The 20,560-nt window shown below is 42.4% G+C and overlaps 2 protein-coding genes across 2 annotated transcripts; one reads left to right on the top strand and one right to left on the bottom strand.

Moving 5' to 3' along the window:
• Nucleotides 1-204: 204 nt before the first annotated feature.
• On the bottom strand, nt 205-4,562 carry LOC136437077 (fibropellin-1-like). Its single transcript, XM_066431543.1, has 8 exons — nt 4,354-4,562; nt 3,891-3,998; nt 2,635-2,856; nt 2,375-2,503; nt 1,854-1,970; nt 1,286-1,399; nt 1,050-1,127; nt 205-798 (listed from the first exon to the last, which is right to left on the bottom strand). The coding sequence occupies exons 1-8, from the start codon at nt 4,451-4,453 to the stop codon at nt 683-685; spliced, it is 984 nt and encodes a 327-aa protein (XP_066287640.1). The 5' UTR covers nt 4,454-4,562; the 3' UTR covers nt 205-682.
• Nucleotides 4,563-7,008: 2,446 nt separating this feature from the next.
• Nucleotides 7,009-18,205, top strand: LOC136437075 (prokineticin receptor 2-like). The gene is made up of 4 exons (XM_066431542.1): nt 7,009-7,776; nt 13,590-13,778; nt 14,131-14,263; nt 15,716-18,205. The coding sequence occupies exons 1-4, from the start codon at nt 7,286-7,288 to the stop codon at nt 16,184-16,186; spliced, it is 1,284 nt and encodes a 427-aa protein (XP_066287639.1). The 5' UTR covers nt 7,009-7,285; the 3' UTR covers nt 16,187-18,205.
• Nucleotides 18,206-20,560: the final 2,355 nt, after the last annotated feature.

Raw genomic sequence — 20,560 nt, 5'->3', positions numbered from 1 at the left:
TGCCTTCAGATGTTCAAATGTATAGATCCATCGTTACTAATAGATCGATGGTCGTGTTTTCTTGTTCACGGAGCTTTTTATATCCGCAAGATTAACACCTCATATCAGCTTCCACTTCAAACTGTGCCCACATCAGATATCGCAGGACCTGAATCACTAGAATGTTGTAGTGCAAAGAGTCTACAGCTGAACACAGTCAAAGGCACTTTGTGATTGTTGCATTCTTTATTGTTAAGCATACAATGTAAACGTTGTTATCAACATATGGTTCTGATTCACATACGATTAGCACCTACCGCTCATCTTAGATAGTGCGGCATCACGGATTGAAGATATTGAATGACATTTGGCAGTCCTCACGATGATTTCCAAATGGCAGATGATTTGATAATAAAAACTCATCGCCACGCGAGTTATTGACTCGCCACTTTGAATACCAGAGTTGCTGTGAAAAAAATGACGTCGTGAGGGGACATTCGATCGTGATATCTGTGATTCTGCGGTTATAAATGTTGCAACATGAGGTAAATCACATGGAAGCTTTACTCAAAAGTAACTAAGCTGCTTGGTATTTCTCCTACTGTACAACACTACTGCATGTATCAATCATTGGCATGCATTATGTTGCAAAAGGCAAATCCGCTTCATCAGACGGTTAGACTGGTTTTGGCGACTGGTGGAATCATGAGACCGGAGTACAGGTGTAGCCAGTACGAAGGCCGGTATCTTGGCAGGTCCATCCAGGACCACAGGGGGACGCCATGCAGAAAGTGGAGGCGGCTCTCGCTCCATGGGGCACTGCAGGGTAATGTTAACATAGGTCCGATTAACAGTAATGAGTAACGTCTAATTTGTACTAGTATCCCAGTGAATGCCTTTTAGGGCTAAAACTGCTTACTAATTTGTAAATTTGGGGCATTTGATCCGTAGTGGATCAAATATGCCCATGTCTCTGTTCACGAACGGCTGGTTTGTTGGTTAGTATATCGCTCATATGACGTCTTTAGCGAAAGACTCCGGTAATGAGATGTGTTTCCCAAAAAACTCACCTTCACAGTGGAACCCGACAACTTGATCCACACAGCTCCAACCATTTGGACAAGGGTTAGGGTCACAGTAGTCGATGTCTGTGCAAACAACAGATAAAAATCTTACATAACGTAATCATTGGCTGAACGTCAATACAACCATGACCAGCGCTTGATATTGGGCCGAATGGACAAAGCACACCTTATAAAATGATTAGAGCACAGAAAATATTCAATTTCACTTGTTTAAAACTTACCGTTTTCACATAACACTCCGTCGTACCCAACGCGACAGAAACAGATGAAGGAGTTGACATGGTCGTGACATGTCCCCCCATTCTGACATGGATTAGATGCACACTCGTTTATGTCTGAAAAATAAAACAACATATTAAGTATTCTCTAGATATTCTTAGTAAGTATCGATTTGTAGATACTTTGAAAGAGGACGCCATGGAATCACCGGGAACTCTAATAATTGATGATGATATATGACTGAAGCAAATCCCCAAATTGAAATGAGGACTATTTGATTGTATTGCTGTTTTAAAGCTATGATTGCTATCTTGTTGAATTTTATTTAATTATTTGTTTTGAGTAAAAACTGATATTTCCTATGAAGTCAATGATTACGTTTTATAATCATTATCAATTATTACTTAGAAAAGGGGTGTGTGCATATTTTCATTGCATAAGATTGTGAATGTTTATGTATTTTTTTGGTATTTGCTTTGTTTTACATATTCATTTCGATTATTGTACCGGTGCCATGCATGATGTATATTTCTATAAAAATGGTGATTGAAAACAAAACCAAATAGTCACCCGTTTCACAGAAAACGCCGGTGTATCCCGGAGGACAGTCGCACATGGGGGAATCGGAGAAACAGGAGCTGCAGACTCCGCCATGCTGACACACGTCGGGCTGGCAGGGGGTCACAGCTGGGGGAGCAACAACGTACAGTTCGTGAAAAATATCGGTAAACAGTGACAGTTCCTTTCTTAGCAAGATAAGCGTGGTTCTTTTTTGGTCTTGGCACGATTAAACTCATATCATTGAACAGTGTCATTTATCAATCAAGGTGAGTTGGCAATGAGAAGCTTCTTGCTGAGTTTATGAAATAATATGATAGGACACCACGTATAGAGATGGTCATTTGTTACATACGAGACTAAAGTAGGATTTGTCGTTAAGCATACAACAGTTGGAAATATCATCGAAATCAAGAAGTCGGGCAATCAAATACAGTGCCATTGGCGCCTGCAACACGCCCTCATCATTATCACTACATTTCGGATAATTGGTTATCAAGCACTTTTACCTGGTAGTATTATATATGACTTACGAGACTCGCAGAAGTAGGTGTGTTGTTCCGTGCAGGCGTGGAAGTCTCCTTTGTAGCTCTGGTCTCGGTCCAGCAGCACACATATGTCGAACGGGCCGTAGATGTCTCTAGCCATCCAAGATGTCTGCACTGTAACATGCCATACTGAGTTTGTACAACAACGGGGACTGGAAAACATAAAGTACAAAGTACAACCCTACGCCATAGGTGTGTACAGTCATCGCTGTTGTGCTAGATAAATATTCTAAAACAGAACTCACACGATAAGGTAGATCCATCGATGTGGAGGAGTTGGGGTGACCGTGACTTCATGAATGTCCAATGAGAGACATCGTTAGTGTTCCTGATGATGTCGGCCAGCATCTGCTGCTCATGCGGCTCCTTGATATCTGCCAGCTGTCCTCCCATGAAGACACAAGCTGCCGAGGCTTCCTTATGGGACAGCGCGTCCCTCGACTGCCGGTAGCACTTGTTGTTGTGGACTGTCGTGTTTGGGGAAGACAATTAGCGCAAACAAGATTAAAAAACAGTCGCAGCTATGACAGACATATGAAGTTGAACGTAACGATTACAAATCAACAATAAGTCTAAAAGGGCGTCTTTTCTTCTGTTACAAAACTGGTGATTGGAGTCAACATGCACAGGGTTTTCAGTAAGCCCATCTATATAACCAATCTAGTTGAGGCTTATGAATCAAGTTGACAATGGAAAGCAGATAATATCCACACATCAAACCCCGCTTTTCAATGTAAACGTATATATGTTGATGTTGGTCCATGGTACAATACGGAAATATAGGTATGTAATGATAGATATATATCCTAACCCTGCTTATTACGTACATGTCAGGACGTGATGCGAACATGGACATGGATCATGGTCTTACAGACGCTCCTTGACGGCACCTACAAAATGAATTCTTTTTATGCAAATTCGTGTTTCCATTTCAACGCGTTTGAAGACGTCTGGACCTACTTGGGAAAGTTTACACTGGCTTCGAGCCTAATGTCCTGTACATTTTCACATGTTACCAAATCTGGATGAAATACTCCAACGGGGCCTAATCTGCAGTACCACGCCCTGCCTCCTCAAGAACAGGGGCATAAACGACCTTCAAATTGACAAATTGTCCCTCCTCTTTTCAACTGCATTTGGCTCACGAATGGGTCTGATTTTTTGTTTGTTTTTGGAGGCTTATTTGACTTTGATTTCTATACTGCAACAATTTAAGACGCAGAGTGATGATATTAAAGACATTTCTCAAACTTATTGTAGGCATTATACAAATGGAAGTGGCGGAGTGCACATAACCTACAGATTATCACTCTCTGAGGGCTACCACATCGGAATTCCAATCCTGTTTCTGAAACCATAATAACACATTAAACGAATGTAACTGTGTTGGTCTGTGAAACAATATATCCACTTTTTCTCTCAAAACGCTATGAGCTGTGTGGATTCCCTTACGGTGCAGTATACTAGTAACCGCAATATCTACAAAAAATGAAACACGTACCTGTTTCACAGTTCTGTCCCAGTGTTCCAGACGGACAGTTGCAGATGTATCCAGTCGAACCATCCACACATGCCCCTCCGGACCAGCACGGGTGGCCAAGACAATAGTCTGTATGTAACGAGGTTTACATGTATGAGTGAAGTGATTTCTGTCAAAAGGTAAAGACTTATAGGCCTGAATTCGTAACATAGTGCCTTACATGTTCTTTTGACGTTGAACGGCTACGAATAAACGCAGGGGATTCTGTATGGAGTCTTTTACATATCGAGAAAGAGAATACACTAATCTAGGTTGTCATTTTATATGTACTGGTGCCTCTGATTACGACTTACGGTTTCCATGCATTCCATTATATCTCACAGCACAAGGTATATGTATGTTAATGTTGGTCCATGATGCAATTCGGAAAATAGTCTAACCTTGTGATAACATCTATTCAGCACATTTAGATACTGACACTAACCTGCCGTGGCCCCTACTGCACAGAAAACCAGCACAGCCAACATACAACTTGTCGGAAACAGGCGGCGTTCAGTGACATCGACGCGACGGTGGCATATCATGTTGATGCTCAATCGCCGCCAGCAGTTAACTTTCTAGAATGTTTCAAACTATGGCAACAAGTCTCTAGCAGTCTCCGTATTTTGTGTAGTACGCATTTGTGATCACAAATAGCATGACTCAGGCAAAACATTAACCATTGTTATCATCAAGTGGAGACATAGTCCAACGCCTCGATAACCTACAGTATACAACATACGTGATAACACTGGAGCCAGTAAGGGATTAGGTGACAAAAAATCAATATGAAAGAGACTTTGATATTCCGATCTTTTCTTATTTATTCCATCAACAATATTCGTTCACTTGTATCATAGGTTGACCTTGATTAGATTGTATATATATTAATGTATGTCTGCATCCTTATTGATGCGGAGATACGTCGAAAGATAATGCTTTTTTTTGTTTAGTTGCTTCCTTGTATCGAACTATTACTCCGCAGAGGTGCATCATTCAGAAAAGCGCAATGCTAGAAAGGCGAACTAAATGTTACAAAAATGCGTTAAACACTGAGACTGATGATCCCGGTCCTTACATCTGCTTGGAGATCATAGGTTGTATCGACAGCACAGATTCCAAGCTGTGGCACCAGCTGTCGTGGCATTCTAAGGTCTGTCAGATACTGGACTGCAGGAAAAGGAGGAACAAAAGAAGACGGATTTCAAATATCGTGCTTTGTTGTTGATTTATGAGTGTTTAAAGTTCTCAAGCGATAAGCCCAACCCTAACCCTAGCCTTTTTAAAAGTGTCTTCAAATGGGCAAAGCTTGAACTCATTAGAAAGGTCTCTTGGAAGGGGATGGTAAACTGAAAACGGGATTCAAATATCGTGCTTTGTTGTCGAGTGATGGGTGTTTATTTCTCAGCTAAAATTTAAGATAAGAAACGAGAGATTTCCAATCACCCGAAATAAGCTAGTTCATGGTTTGCGCATGTACATTATAATGTACTGTGGGTTATTGTCAAGGCTGAAGGCCCGTGGCAATACATATATGTAGAGAGAGAGAGCGACCAGTGGCCTTCAACTTTTGCCAAATGAGTACCTACAAGTTGTACTTGAAAATATTTGAACATACTCGTATAAACCCAAGGGAGGCTGCCAAGTAAGTCAACCAAACATTTGATGCATGCACGTGCGTTTTATGTGTGGAAACGTCAACTATACGCACAGATATCTTCACGATACTGTTAATTTTCTTACGGATGATGCTTCTGAATATAATTTCATCAGATTGGTAAAACATCCCACTGGTCAAAATTCCTGTCTCTAAATGTAAGGTAGCTTTACCAATTATCGTACAATTTATTCAAAACGCCATTTATCTTAAAACCGCCCGAACAGAGCAAAACATCTATCCGTTAGGCAGAAATATATGCTCTTATAAAAAGAACAATGCATGGTCTGTAACTTTTCTCCGCCTGTTTAACGCTGTGTAAGTATGTAGTTATGCTGAAGTCTATGATGAAGAATTGTGCTAGTGTTACCCATTATCGTCCACTTGAGCCTTTCTTCTTCTACCTCTCTGCTTGAAGAACACAGATCAGGGGAAAATGCACATGGACTGTCCAAAATAGTCTACAGACAAATGATAGTAAAGTCAGTATGTTTGTCCCACCACGTGCCTGGTGCCGTTGAAGAAAATAATATTGTGAAGTCAATTTCGGCAACAGTCAACACTGTCCGACACGTGAAGTTCACGTGGTAAACGCATGGCAGTAATATTTGACGTGCGAAAATGTAGCGTCGATGCTGGGATCGCTTGATTGTTTGTATCAAACCTTCCCAGAACTAGTTAGAGTTTCAAACCTCGAATCGATACTTTTGATAACAAAGAAAGGTTTAATGTCAGATACTTTTTAAAAATACTAGCTTTTGTGTGAGTTCGAAAAACTGCTGAAATGCGGGATGTCGAGTTACAAGTGGAATACGTCATGCATGACGCTTCCAGGTAACTTGTTGTTATGATTTATTCTGCTTTGTCGCTAGATTTAAACCCATTTCATTGCTTTATATAAAGGAGAGTCATGACTAAGGATGATATTCATGTCGTTCTTTATTGCTCATGGGAACTGACTTTGACACAGTACACCCATCACTGTTGAATAGCTGTTGCCATACATTGTACACTGTGTGATTGTTTTTCAACAATTCATCCATGCATTAATTCACTTTATCCATTTATTTATCATAAACAACAGTACATGTGATATTTTCTTGCTGGGTACAAAATTTAGACCCTATTTTAGAACTAGCATTACTGTACCGGTTGAATTTATATCTGCATTCCTACACTCGTCAATGATGCCATTCTTATCTCTCGGAATTCTGTGCCTCTACTACCAAGTCACAAGCTTTCTATGTCAATCATCGTAGCACTTAGCTTCAACTGCACACAACTGCATCACATCCGTTAAGTGTTTTTTTTTTCCTGATCACTCAACTAAGAACTGCTGAACATCGGCTGGCTGTGCACTTAGTTAGTGGCCATGTGAAATCTCACGTGGAATCACGAGACATACTTGGCCTTTCTATGTGGGAGACTTGCCCGATACCAAAGGCTAGAAATACGCTTTTTCTGATTGGTGGAGTCAGAAAACCGTCATCCTTCTTCTGAGTAGTTGATAAAATTCCTCGGTGTCGTCCAATCTCCAAACGCAGAGAGACTTCCGCCGGGGTAGCTGCGCATCAGAGGCAACAGAATTCTGCCACTTGCAATTGTCCATCAGGTTTTCCTACGTTCAACATTCATGTATTTTGCAGCATCATTAGGAGATCAAAATTAGCCATAAGCCATTCCTGACAGCGACTGTGCGAACAAACCTGTACTGTTATAAATGGAGAATCTTACAGAGTATCCCGACTATTACGTAGGTTCGTCCGAGTCGGATTTCGACTACAACTGGTACGAAGAATTGTTTGGCGCCGAGTATTCTTTTTCCCTTCACAACGACACGACGGAACAGAACTACCTTCCGGACAGTTTAACCGGAACGTCGACAGATCCGGACGTTCCGGTGTTCATGAAGGCCATCCTGGGATTAGTGTACACGCTTACTATGATCACGTGCGGAGGGATTAACCTAATCCTCATCTACGTCATCATTCAGTACAAGAAGATGCGGAACATGACGAACATGTTGATTGCTAATCTGGCGATGTCGGATTTTCTCATGGCGGTCATCTGTGTGCCGTTTGTGATGGACTACTACATCGTCCAGTCCCGGGTGTGGACACACGGACAGACGGCCTGTGCAGCGGTCAACTACACCAAGACCATGTCCCTGTACGTGTCCACAAACGCGCTACTGGTCATCGCTATCGACAGGTAAGAGCAACCGGACAGGGCTGGAACTGTCTATATATACGAGGTCGAGAGGGTACTGATGTGATTATTCACTTGGTTGTGTAAAAAGTGACTTACCAACCTTATGAAACTATCCACGGACGAGGGGGTACTGTGTAATCAATGAGTTTGTGGTCTTTCCCAGAAACAAGGTACACAGCTAAAATTTCGGGGCACAATTATATATTATGAAGCCCTTTAGGCCATGATGATTTGATTTTATGAATGACATCATCTGGGAACCCCAAAACTTATGCGAGCGTGCGTATAAAAAAAGTTAAGCAAAAAAATTGTTACCTTCATTATGAAATCTACGTGGTCAGGAAGGATGAACACAACTTAACACACAGAGTATGGTATACCCAATAATATATATAGATTCTTCATTTTTCTTCTTTATCTTCTTCTCTGACTTTGGTATTCTAGGACATTAGTATCCGTTTTCCGAAATAATTTTTTTTTCAATTTACAGCATTTTTTTCTCATTTTGCAGCTGCTTTGTATGATTAATAGTATGGCCGAAAACTTTTTTGTGGAAATGGACGAAAGTTGATGTCCGCGGATATCATTCATATGATCATGTCAACATGACCTTATATATATAAACCGGATTTCACATCATTGTTGTCATTACTTTTCAGTCGACGTCCTTTTGAAAATTAGAAGGTAAGTGATGAGAAAAGCAACGGTGAATTGTGATCAGAGCTGTGTGAGTTTTACACATTTTTGCCCTTGCGATATTTCTCTTGGCGCCATCAATCGTATAGTAAAGAAGACAATCCTCATCGTTGCCAAAACAAACTGCATACGAGTCGTTTGCTCTCATGGAGCTTCAAATAGCACAGATCGATGGCCCGAAAAATCACTCGTTCAATTCTTTTCCAAACACGCGTATTGATGTGGAAAATTCATGCAATGGCCAAAAGTCGATTCCACCATGGACAACACTTCAGAGGTTTTATGATCAATACGTAGTTCTTCAGTTAGTACACGCAAGGTTGCGCTGGACGTAACAAAGTAATCTCCAAGCATATCTAATGGTTGCGAAGACCGTATCGAACTGGCCGAAGAAGTTTTTATTGCAACCTAACCTGTCTATACGACCCACGGTTGGGCCGGTACCTCGGGCGATACGGAATACACCGTGGTGTATTCTATATGTATTTTATTTTTTTTTATTTCCGCTCACTTTACACATCAATTAAGTGGACAGGGACTAACGACAATATTGGTGTTCTTGATTTGCACTCTTTCAGTAGATCATAGCTAAAGTGTACACGACGTTGCTTTCATCAATACACTCGACAAATCCTTATGTAATATTACCTTCGCCGAGAAGGTTATGTTTTGTACAGCGTTCGTGTGTGTCCTTTCATCTGTCAACACGATAACTCGAGAGTGCCTGGATGGATTGTCTTCATACTTGGTAGGTAGGTAGGTAGGTCTTTTTGAGACCTAGAAATGATTAGATTTTGGGCTCCCTAGCGGCTTTCTATGTTACTGCAGCTGAACTTCCGGTTTAGATATCTCGTGTTCTGGACATACTATGGTCATAATTTGTTAGTGGTAGATAGCTCTTAGAAGGAAGAGTAAAGCCCCGGTCACATTAAACGCACGATGCACCTACGATAGCATTTCCCGCACATCGCACGATGATCGCAGGTAAATCGTGGATAAAATCAGCTATCGCAGAGCGTCGGGCGATGTTCAAAATTTTTCCAGCGTCGTACGATTTTTCACATGTGCCTTTTCTTGATGAGACGCCTTGCCGCTTTTGTGCTTCTTTAACCGACCGGATCTAGTTGTTAAATGATAGGCTCTGAGGTCATTCACTGTAAAAAACAAAACAAGATAATATAACAGCATGACTCTCAAACACGTGACATGTATAACTGAGATATTGAGTGTGGTCACTGCCACACTGGTCAGGTAATGGCGAATTCATTAATACTCAACTGACCCGAAATTTTTGCTTTCTCGATACTAAATGCAGACACAAGTGTAGGGTGTAGGTACCATATAGGAATAGTTGCTGTTTCAGCATATGCCATTGCGTGACAACCTAGTTTGGCTCATGTGGACGTACTAATTGTCATTTTGGCCACAAAACAAAATGTTCCTTTGCGGTTTGTTTTTTTAAAGTCGGCGCGGCTTTTGGACATGGTTAGATGAACTAATAGTCTTCTTGGCTGTAAAACAAAGAATACTTAAGTGCTTTTGATTTTGGACTCAGTTATATGAATAAACGATATTCTTTGGCCATTAAACAAAAACTTTACTTCGCGCTGAGTCCTTGAAAATACAGATGTTTGCTAGGGTCGTATGAGTTAATTGTCTTTGTGGCTGCTAGACAATTCTCATGGTGCATTATGTCTTTGAACGAACAACGAGTAGATTTATGTTAGAAACGGTTGTATTGAGTAACAAACGTCCGTTTACATTAGGTCTCTGAACATAAAGTAGTTTGTATACACGGTTATGTGCACTAAAAGAATTTTTGGCCGGTACACAAATGGTTTTTGAACTTACCATCTTAACACAAAACTTTTCTCTGAACACAGATTTTGGACTACGGTATTTAAATAAATAGTTTTTGCTGGTTGTCTTTGAATCAGATTCAGATTTTGGCGGCGGTCAAACAAAACTTTGTTTTGCAATAACTATTTGAGCTGTGCTCAGTGTTTCAAAGCGTCAGTGATCACACATTTTGACGAAAAGTATTTGCTCCTTGGAATGCTGACTAATTTGAGCTGGCTGGAATATGTTGTCTGTACAGTACAGACCAACCTTGAGGAGGAGGACAAATATTTTATATTTATGTGTCAAATTGTAGCGAGTGGTTAGACTAGCAGACACAGGTCAGGTTACGGGTTCGATTCCTTTGAAACTTTATCCAGTATTTACAACTTCGCAGAGTTTTTTTTGCAAACCGGAATTGCGTTGCAAATTTACACAACAAAAAGGCAACATTACATAAAAAATGAGCCATCAAAACTAAACATTGGCAAATCACACTTGACACGGTCACAATAGATATGTAAAATCTGTTAAAAGCACGCTTACTATAGTCACATTAGATACAATGTATATAAAATCTTGTTGATGATCATCGTGCAGATACTAGGCTAAAACATTAACAGATATAGAGATCATGGCAATCAATGTAACCTTTTGGCTCATTGTTGCATCAATTTTAGAGTTCTGGGGAAGAAGGACTGTTCATGCCTCTTCGTATGGCTCGGTACTTTGTAGGCTGAAGTTTGTCTTAGATCGTACTTAATGTCTCCGGATTTCACAAGGAACTGCCGGCAGGGGTGTGTGTTGTCCGCCACCGCCCTCCCGAGCTCATGCACGGATGTCTCGCGTCTCCGCTTCTCCAGGGTCGGCAGCTGGTCGGAGGGGATTCCAATAATCCTGCAACAGGTTTTTCATTTCACGAAAATGAATTTATGCCTACCTTCTCGGCGGTTATTGTGATCAATAAAGAACCCATAATCACTCTACACAGAGTATTTCTTGGTGGGAACACCAGCAAGTTTTATTGACTGGCATGTAAACAGAGAAAATACAACAACAAAGCGAGACCATACTCGTCTCTATAAGCGAGTTCGAAACAGCACGTCTGAGAAATACAATCAGCACACTTATTCTGTCCCTCAAGAAATGATTACAAACCTTGTAACATTTCTAACCAAAGGCTCGTTCAAAATATAACGAAAAACTACGATAAAGTTGTCAGAATCCTGACAAACGAGATATAGATATATCGAGAATTTGAAATAGCGACCGGCTAACAGAACGTAACCGCTGGTCTGCCCGCACATGTGCCTTGCTGGATCATGCCCGTAGCCAGGGGGGGTTCGGGGGGTTCGGACGAACCCCCCCCCCCCACAGGCTTGAAGGTCCACTTTTCAATGTTCAAGAATTTTTTTTTCAAGGCGGACTTATTTGTATTTGCATCAACAGCAAGGCCACACAGGTTAGAATCCTAGAAAAAACTGCTCACTTTGACTTTGTCTCTGATTTTTCCTCTCAAATTCTCTCAAAAACACAGGAAATGCCCTTTCAGAAGGTTCAATTCTTAGAATTTGAAACGCTCCAGGGACTACTTTTTAACGTCCAATGTTTTTTTTTTCAAGGCGGACTTATTTGTATCTTAGACCAGCGGGGCTGGAATCCTAGAAAAACTGCTAACTTTGTCTCTGATTTTTTTCTTTGAAATCCTCTAGAAAACCTGGGAAATGCCATATCAGAAGGTTCAATTTTTAAAATTTTCCGGGGGGGCATACCCCCGGACCCCCCTAGAAAGCTCGCGCCTGCGGCGCTCGTCGAGCGCCTACGGCGCTGATGGTCCCTCAAACATTAAAAAGAACCCCCCCATTCAAAATCCTGGCTACGGGCATGTGGATGCTGATTGGTTGGTTCGAGAACTTGATCCCTGTGTGTTCGCTAGGCCAAGCCAAATTATACCAGCCGCCTCGTCCGGCCTAAATTTCTATTTCTGTACCTTCTCGACCTCGTCAGACAGCCCACGAGGCAGTCCTCCCCACACCGGTGAGCCGTACTCTAACACCGGCCGAATGAATGTTGTTGTGCCCACCGAGATGTTGTTTCCTTCCTATTAGGAAGGTACTTTACACCCAATGATGGATGACTACAGCGTCCTCGTCAGATTGACGGACGAACCAACATCATGTCTTCGTGTCGTCAGTTACTAGACGGCGATCGCTGAGCGACCGTATAGCGACCAAAATAGAATTTGATGCAATACGTAAAAGAATGATTTGAAAGGAACAAAACAGATGAAACCAACAAAAATCATTGTTTATCCATGAAATTTGTTGATCTACCGGTCGAATTCGCTGTTTGGTCCCTCAGCTGTCGTAGCGCGGTCGCAGCCTATATTGAAAGGGGGTGTTAAAGACAACACTGGTCCATGGGTGATGGGGGTCCGTTTAATGTCCAGGTATGGGCAATTTATAACGCCTAGCTTATGATCCCCCCTTTCAATATAGAATCATTCAAACGGATGGAGCACGTCTAGTGAGGGATGTGCTTGTTCAATGAATACTCTGAGATGACGAGGTGTTTATCTTACACAGCTGAGAGCCAGGGTTGTTCTCAGCACTGTGTAAGCCCCTGGGCTGAATTCCTTCTCAGCGTTGATCACACATAGCTGAGATAAACAGACGCACAATCTGGCAGCCTAGGCTGCGGCTGAAGGACGATGCCACACGTGAAGTTCAAGGTTGTACTCCTACTGTTTTCCGTCGCGTAGCGTCTAGTCGGTCAAGGTCACACAAGTGTCAAGTACAGCATGGCAACATAAGCCATGTATTTCACCTCTACTTATTCTTACATTTTGGCTGGAGAAGCTGCAGTTTGGATGAAATATGGCTCATTTGCTTTTTTGACTCGACGACAAGCAGACATTAAAAGCTTTTAGTATCAAAAGTTAACGGAATTTTATTCATATGAGCCCTCATAGCCGACAAAATATTTGTTTCGAAATTAGTATGAAAGTTGATCCGTGCACAAGTCGGTAATTGATATAGCCCAGAGCTAAATCTTTTTTCTCACGCAAGAAGTTATGGCATCAAATTTTCATAGGTTCTACTGCAGTCTTCCTCCAATCACTCAGGCCACGTGACCTTATGGGCATTTGGCGTCTGCGATTGGTCAGAAGTGTCAAGAAGCGGGGAAATGGCAATGGAACCAGGAAACTGTTTAAATAACTGATTAATGATACTGATTCATCTTTTTCTTTTCTTTTTTTCATATTCAAATCATGTTAGGTACTTGGTGATCTGCCATCCCAGCATCACACGGCTGACAGGGAAAGGCGCGGCTGGGGTGGTCGCCTTGGCTTGGCTGGCGGCCATCTTGTTCGCGGTGCCTGCTGGGAGATATTCTGTTGTCATCCCGTACCCCACGACTGAGCGAGTGTTCTGTGGGCAACTCTGGCCAATACATGAAAAACAGAGGTGTGTATGCGTGTCCTTGTGGCTCCGCCATATGGATCAAATTTCATGAATTCACGGTGCGGAGGTTTGAACCCAGCTTGGACACGGTTGTGGGGGTTCCATTCCTCCATTCGGTTGCCGTTAAGTCGACAGCCCCGTGTACGTGGAAGCTTCAAGGGGAAGCTTCAAACGCAGGCCTCTGGCATCAAACCGCTGCATATAAAATGACTTATTATATCTGTCGAGAAGAGTAGGGATGACCCAGTGTGCCTGGCTGAAAACGCGAGCCGTAGAAAACATTGTACTACTATTACTAGTACCTAGAGTGAAAATCACCATGCCTCAGTTGCCCTTTGTTATTTTTTCTGCGTAGGTACCGAGTATACTACTTGTCGGTGTTTGTCCTTGAGTTCGCGCTGCCCGTGTTGATCATGATTTTCTGCTACTGCTGCATACTGAAGAAAGTGTGCTGCCGCCGGATCCCTGGACATCAGACAAGCCTGCAGGTAAAGTGGGTATCTCACTTGACTGCGGCACGTCGGCGACCGAGCGATTTGAAAGCGCGCTAAACGATTTTCATCGTTAAAAACGCTTTATTCGTTTTGTTGTCTTTTTAGTCATACTTGTATGTTTTACATGATATTTCTCGTTATAAAGTCAAAGGTAACACAAATCCAGTTTAAGACCCAGCGACGTAGCCAACGTGCCGCAGCTTCAGTTAGATACCCGCTTTGAGCCCCCTCTCACTGGACCCGCGGCACGCTGGCGGCGTCGCTTCGTCCTGAACTGGATTTGTGTTACCCTTGACTTTATAATGGGAATATCATTAAAAACGTACGAGTGTGACCAAGAAGACAATAAAACACACAAAGCTTAAAAAGATTCGTTTTATGTCGATGAAATTCGTTGAGTGCTTTGTCAATTCGATCGGCCGCAGTGACGTCGCCAGCGTGCCGCGGGCCCAGTGAGAGGGGGGCGTAAATGTACCCGGGATGTGATGCAGATACTGCATGTGATGGATGTTTGGTGGTTGTATTACAATAACGGGTGATTTCTCTTTGGACACAACTGTACAGACCTTAAATACAGAATACTATCCATACACGCGAATACGACCTTATAAGTTAGGGTGACGTTCTATTGCGTTCCTGGAAAGGGTGGGCAACGCCAGCGTTTTGGGATGGTGTATGAATATTCAATTCATCAAAGAAGTTAAGCTTCTAATGTCTTATTTTGGTATGGCCACTTATAAAATCTGTGCTTTCGTGGCCTCTGAAAATCCAACTTTAATGAATTCTTGTTTAATGATATAGCTTGTAATACAATGGACTCATTTTTGTGAGCACACAGCACGAACTGCTGCGACATGTGTTGTACGAGGTTCAGTCTTATTGCCTGAAACATTCAATATGGTGCTCTGTACTCACATGGCTATGACGGAAGTACCCTAAGATCAGACTCGCCGCGAAGTGCATAGAAATAATCTGAAAGCAAAGTACCACTAGTAAGGACAAAATGATCGACGCATACAGGGGTCATTATGGTGTTTTTATTCTTTATCAATTTGACGTACATAACGACTCAAAAGCAGAAAGTGAACCCTTGCCCGTTTATGTTTCATTTCGAACCGTTCGCAGCATGTCGGATTCGCGACGATAAATGGCCCAGGATTAGCCTGTAAATCACAATGATGTCGGTAGGTGACATCATAGGCTGAACCTCAAACATTAGTCGGAATTTCTACTATTTTCCCAACGATAAGAGGCAGCCTGGTAGAGGCTAGGAATATTATGGAATCTGAGAGAAAGAAACGGACTAATGTACTGCCAGCTAGAGCCAACTGAGTCGAACCATGTAATATTCTATTTCTAAAAAGCCAATAACTTAGCAAGGATTTTAAGATTTTGACTCTTCGTTACGCGATGAAATTTAAGTGCTGATTTCTCTGTTGCCAATAGGCGTCCGCGGTTGCCAGGTCTCGGCTGAAGGCGGTCCGGATCCTGGTAGTCATCCTTGTTCTCTACATCGTGTGTTGGGGACCGTACCACGTGGTCACCATCATCCGGGACTACTACCCGGAAATGCTCTCCATGTCCGCTTTGAACAACTCCCTCATGTACACAGTCGAGGCGCTGGCCATGGGCAATAGCATGATGGACACACTTGTCTACATAGCCCTGAACGAAAACATCCGCTCAACCATGAAGCACGCCCCTCGCGACATACTGCAGAACTACAGGCAGTGGCGCGGACGGAAGGTTCGCCCGAGCATCAGAAGCCTCGCCGCTAACATCGCCATGTCGCCGGCCGGGTCGCAGAGGTCCATGCGGAATGTTGGTTTGACCTTCATAGCACCAGCGAACGGCGCTCGGAGGTCGCCACGTCAGGACGTCATGGCGACTACGTCGGAAACGGAGATCTTGGAATGAACATGACATCATGCAGCCATCAGGGACATAACAAACTGATACAAACGACGGTTAGGCCTCCTTCCACTGGATGGAGACAGCTGAAGCGACCTTTGAGCGACCAAGAGCTGATTCATATGAAGAAAAAAAAAAAAACTTACAAAACACGCTTCTTCTTCTTCTTTAAAATTGATTTCAACTACCAATGAGATTTTAGTCCTCCAATGGTCACTCTCGATCCCTGGTCGTCGCCTCTGTACAGAGAATGTACAGAAATCATGACTCCAGAATTTAGGAACGGCAGGAGACGTGTCCTACAACCAACGGTGCAAACCAAAATCCCTCCGCCCCCCTAGGCCTCTCTAGCTTTAGCGTTACGCCAAAGCGACGTCTAAACAATGTAGCTTCGCAACAAAAATAGCAGTGCAAATATCTAAACGGAAACAGGTGGTGTTTGCGTACAGACTGTTGTTTGAGCGCTTACAAAACTTCTCTCCAGTTTTCTCCAGTTGTCTAAACTCGAAAAGTGCTCCCCGCGCTTGTATTCTGGACGTAAAATCACGTATGTTTATTAAGTCTCTAATATTCTCCCGTCAGCGCAACCCTAGTGGTCACGCCTGATGGAACTTCGCTCCAACAAAAGCCATGTGTGCAAGTTCATTGTCACACGTACAAGTGAGAGGTACTATGGTGTATTTGTGAATGCCGCAAATGTCGTTTTTGTAGTAGACTCTCTTCAAAAGTATTATTTTAATGTAACTTTTACGTTTGGGCCATCGTCAAGCATAATGTGCCATATTCTGCTACGGGAATACAATTGCATTGATAACTTATAGATATACATTGTACATATTTGCATCGAACTTTCCTCGTAGTAAAATTGCGTTCCTGAAATCTCCTAGCGAGCCTCAGCCCTCAACGTTTCTCGGTAGTCAGAACTTCTCACAACTGGAGTGAGTACGGAGCATGGCAGATGTGCTTTCTCAGTCATGTCGGCCGCTGACTAGTCCAGACAACCGCGCGCTACGCGTCTCTCATCGTCTACAAGGAAACCATGAGTCCTGGGTTCGTGACGTCATCAGACCTGGTATGGCAGCCCCTTCTGCACCACCCCTTCTTGATTCCCGGTCCGGGAGGTGAGCTTTTTTAACGATTGTCGAACTGAAATCTTCACTCTATTTTCTGTTCCTGCCATCAGTGATACCGTAGCAGCGACAGTGATCAGTTCAATTGTATTTTGCAAGATTGTAGAAGGGTTTTTCAGGATGTTAACTATTTGGAAACATTTGCTTGTGGTTCAGAAACGTGAAACTCGAGGCCCCACGGTGTAAACTGTACTATAAACAAGTTGTTCGCCACCACAACCGATAGTGCATGTGTATGAGATATGCATAGTAGCGCCATGCAGTGGGTAGTGCGTGTCTGTGTATGTATGCGTTACAAGGACTCGCGCCAAGAGTTAGCGGCTAGCAAGAAAGAAAAACACATTTTGGATCGACGCTCAGCCTTTGAAATCGCCATCTACTTTGAAGCTGTCATTAACGTACAATTAGCAGAAGGACAGCAGTTTTGATATGCCCTTTTGTACATATGTAAAAAAACAAGATGGAGCCAATAACGAAGTGGGGTATTTCTGGGCGGGTATGTATTGTTCAAAATGGCTGTCTTGGACAACTGTCCTTTTCTAGAACCCCTAGGATCTATATACACAAGCCGACAGGGTCTGGTCAGTGCCAAATTGCGAATGTTTCGCGGTCAGTTGTTTATTTAGAGGAAGTGTCCGTCAGGCGCGATGTGTTTTGGTGACCTACTTTCGTGTTCGAGGCTGACCGCAGGTGGTTGGGCTCAGAGTGACCTTATGCTTTATAGAACCAATCCTTTCGTATAAGATCATATATCATCCACCTTCCTTCTTTCCTGATACGGTAAACATCTTTGTCATTTACTACTGTTGTTGCTTCTGCCATATGCATTGCTCCAACGAATCATAACACTTTTATACGTGTGGTATTTGCTACAATAAAAGAAACGTGGTTTCAATGTGTGCGAGTGTCTATAGATCTCTAATACCTCATTTTGATAGATGATATGAGATGAAAACTGCGCGCTTTTCAGACCCTATAGACAAACGTGGTCAGAACAATACAAATACAAAAGTAGTAACTAAACCCTTCTGTATGCTGATCTCTTGTAATATAATCTTACATATAAACCACTCAGACACACACACATACACAGGCACACACACACATACATACATACGTACATACATACATACACACACACATACGCACACACACAGACACACACACACACACACAGGCACACACACAGACACACACACACACATACATACATACATACATACATACAGACATACACACACACACACACGCACACACACAGACACACACATACACACACACACATACACACACACACACAGGCACACACGCACGCACATACATACATACATACACACACACACACACACACACGCACACACACAGACACACACACACACACATACATACACACATACATACACACACACACACACACACATACACAGACACACACACACAGGCACACACGCACGCACATACACACATACATACACAGACACACACAAACATGCACATAGGCTTCCAAAGTATCAGCTCGCTCGACAGCGCATCCTTGTTTCTGTGGCAGTGTTCTACGAATCTAATTCTTCTCTCCCTGGTGTTTGTAGACAGGACACGAGGTTACCTTTTTTAAAACTATAATGATGCTGATATTTTCTTGGCACAGTCCATACTGACGAGTCTTCCTTGTGCTATGGTCCCATTTCCAATCAGGGCCCGGCCGGTCTGTTTGCGAAAACGAAAGATGAAAAATGCAAATGCAAATGCAAGAAAATACACAACATTTTAGGAGTAATTCTTTTACGTTTTCTGTCTTTTGTTGTTTTTTATATTATATTTCTCGTTCCCACAAGCTGCCCGACCGGGCCCCGCTTTGGAAATGGGTCCGTAGCATAATACAGACGTGACTGCTTTGTATGGTGTCGACAAAAATGACTGAATCTGAGTTTAAAGCCGAGAATGTTAACTGTCAAAACATTTCAGTAAGGTTTATTTGATCATCTCTGTCCTGTTGGAAATCTCTGAGTCGAGCTTAACCAACACGAACCCGTTTCTTTTAATCGGGCGGGGGTTGAAGAGTCGACACAGGCACGTGCCAAACTACATGGTGTACATGTAGATACACTAAGGTTAGCTTTACAGATCATATCGTTTTGTAATCAGTATTTTGAAATGAGACCACAGGGGAACCGGAAATCAAACAGTTCAATATTGAATCGTAGATTTAAAATACGTCGACCTCGGCGCGTGAAATTTGAGGTGTGTGACGTGTTTTCGATAGATGAATGATAGTGCAATGTATGATGCGGTTTTCGCTACGACTCGTGTTTCAGCCAGGCACACCAGGTTACCTTTACTCTTCTCTACTACATTGTACCAGTGTGTTGGGCTCTTTAATATGCAGGTTTTCTAATGCCCGCCGTGCCCTCCGAAGGACGAAAGTATTCTTAGATTATCTATCTTTATCCTGTTCGAAAAATAATTATCTCCATGAAGATCGGACATATAGTTTTGAGCGTGCGTGTGTGTGTGTTTGTGTATGTGTCTGTGAGCATGCTTGTGCGTGTGTGTGTCTGTGAGCATGTGTGCCTGTGAGCATGTTTGTGTGTGTGTGTGTGTGTGTGTGTGTGTGTGTGTGTGTGTGTGTGTGTGCATGTTTGCGTGTTTGTAAGGAGAATAACTGAACAAAGGAACAACGGATTTCCATTATATCCAGTATACAGGTAGCTTAGACAGAGATGTACATAATGAAGTGCAAATTATGCAAATTGGGACTTGATTTGCATGACTAATGAGAAAATCTATATTTACAATGTTTTTTTCATATTTTTCAGTGTTTATATGTGCAATAAAGGTCTTCATTCATTCATTAATTACAGGACTCGGGCATGTTGTGGCAGCTTACACCTGTTAGTTCCCAAACTGGGTCAAATGTTCCCTTGCTTGAAGGCCTGTCACCAGGGTCAAACCACAAAGGGATATACAACCAAAACCTGCATACTTGTTTTTGATATGTGGATAGCTTAAGCGATGCTTGATATAATGAAGTGGTCATCATGCAAATCAGAACCTAATTTGCATAATTAATAGGGAAATTTGTAAACCCACTCATTCAATGGTAAGACAATTGAAAAAAAGCAACAATGTAACTCATAGATCAGGGACATTGATAGATACAAGTTGTGCAAAATGAAGACCTAATTTGCATAATCAATTAGAAAATACTGTTATTCCATTTTGGCAGATTGGAATTTCATACTTGTGGCAT

The sequence above is a fragment of the Branchiostoma lanceolatum genome, chromosome 6, assembly GCF_035083965.1.
Source record: "Branchiostoma lanceolatum isolate klBraLanc5 chromosome 6, klBraLanc5.hap2, whole genome shotgun sequence".
Taxonomy (NCBI): domain Eukaryota; kingdom Metazoa; phylum Chordata; class Leptocardii; order Amphioxiformes; family Branchiostomatidae; genus Branchiostoma; species Branchiostoma lanceolatum.
Note: the sequence above shows the minus strand (reverse complement) of the source record. Positions and strands in the feature narration are given on the sequence as shown.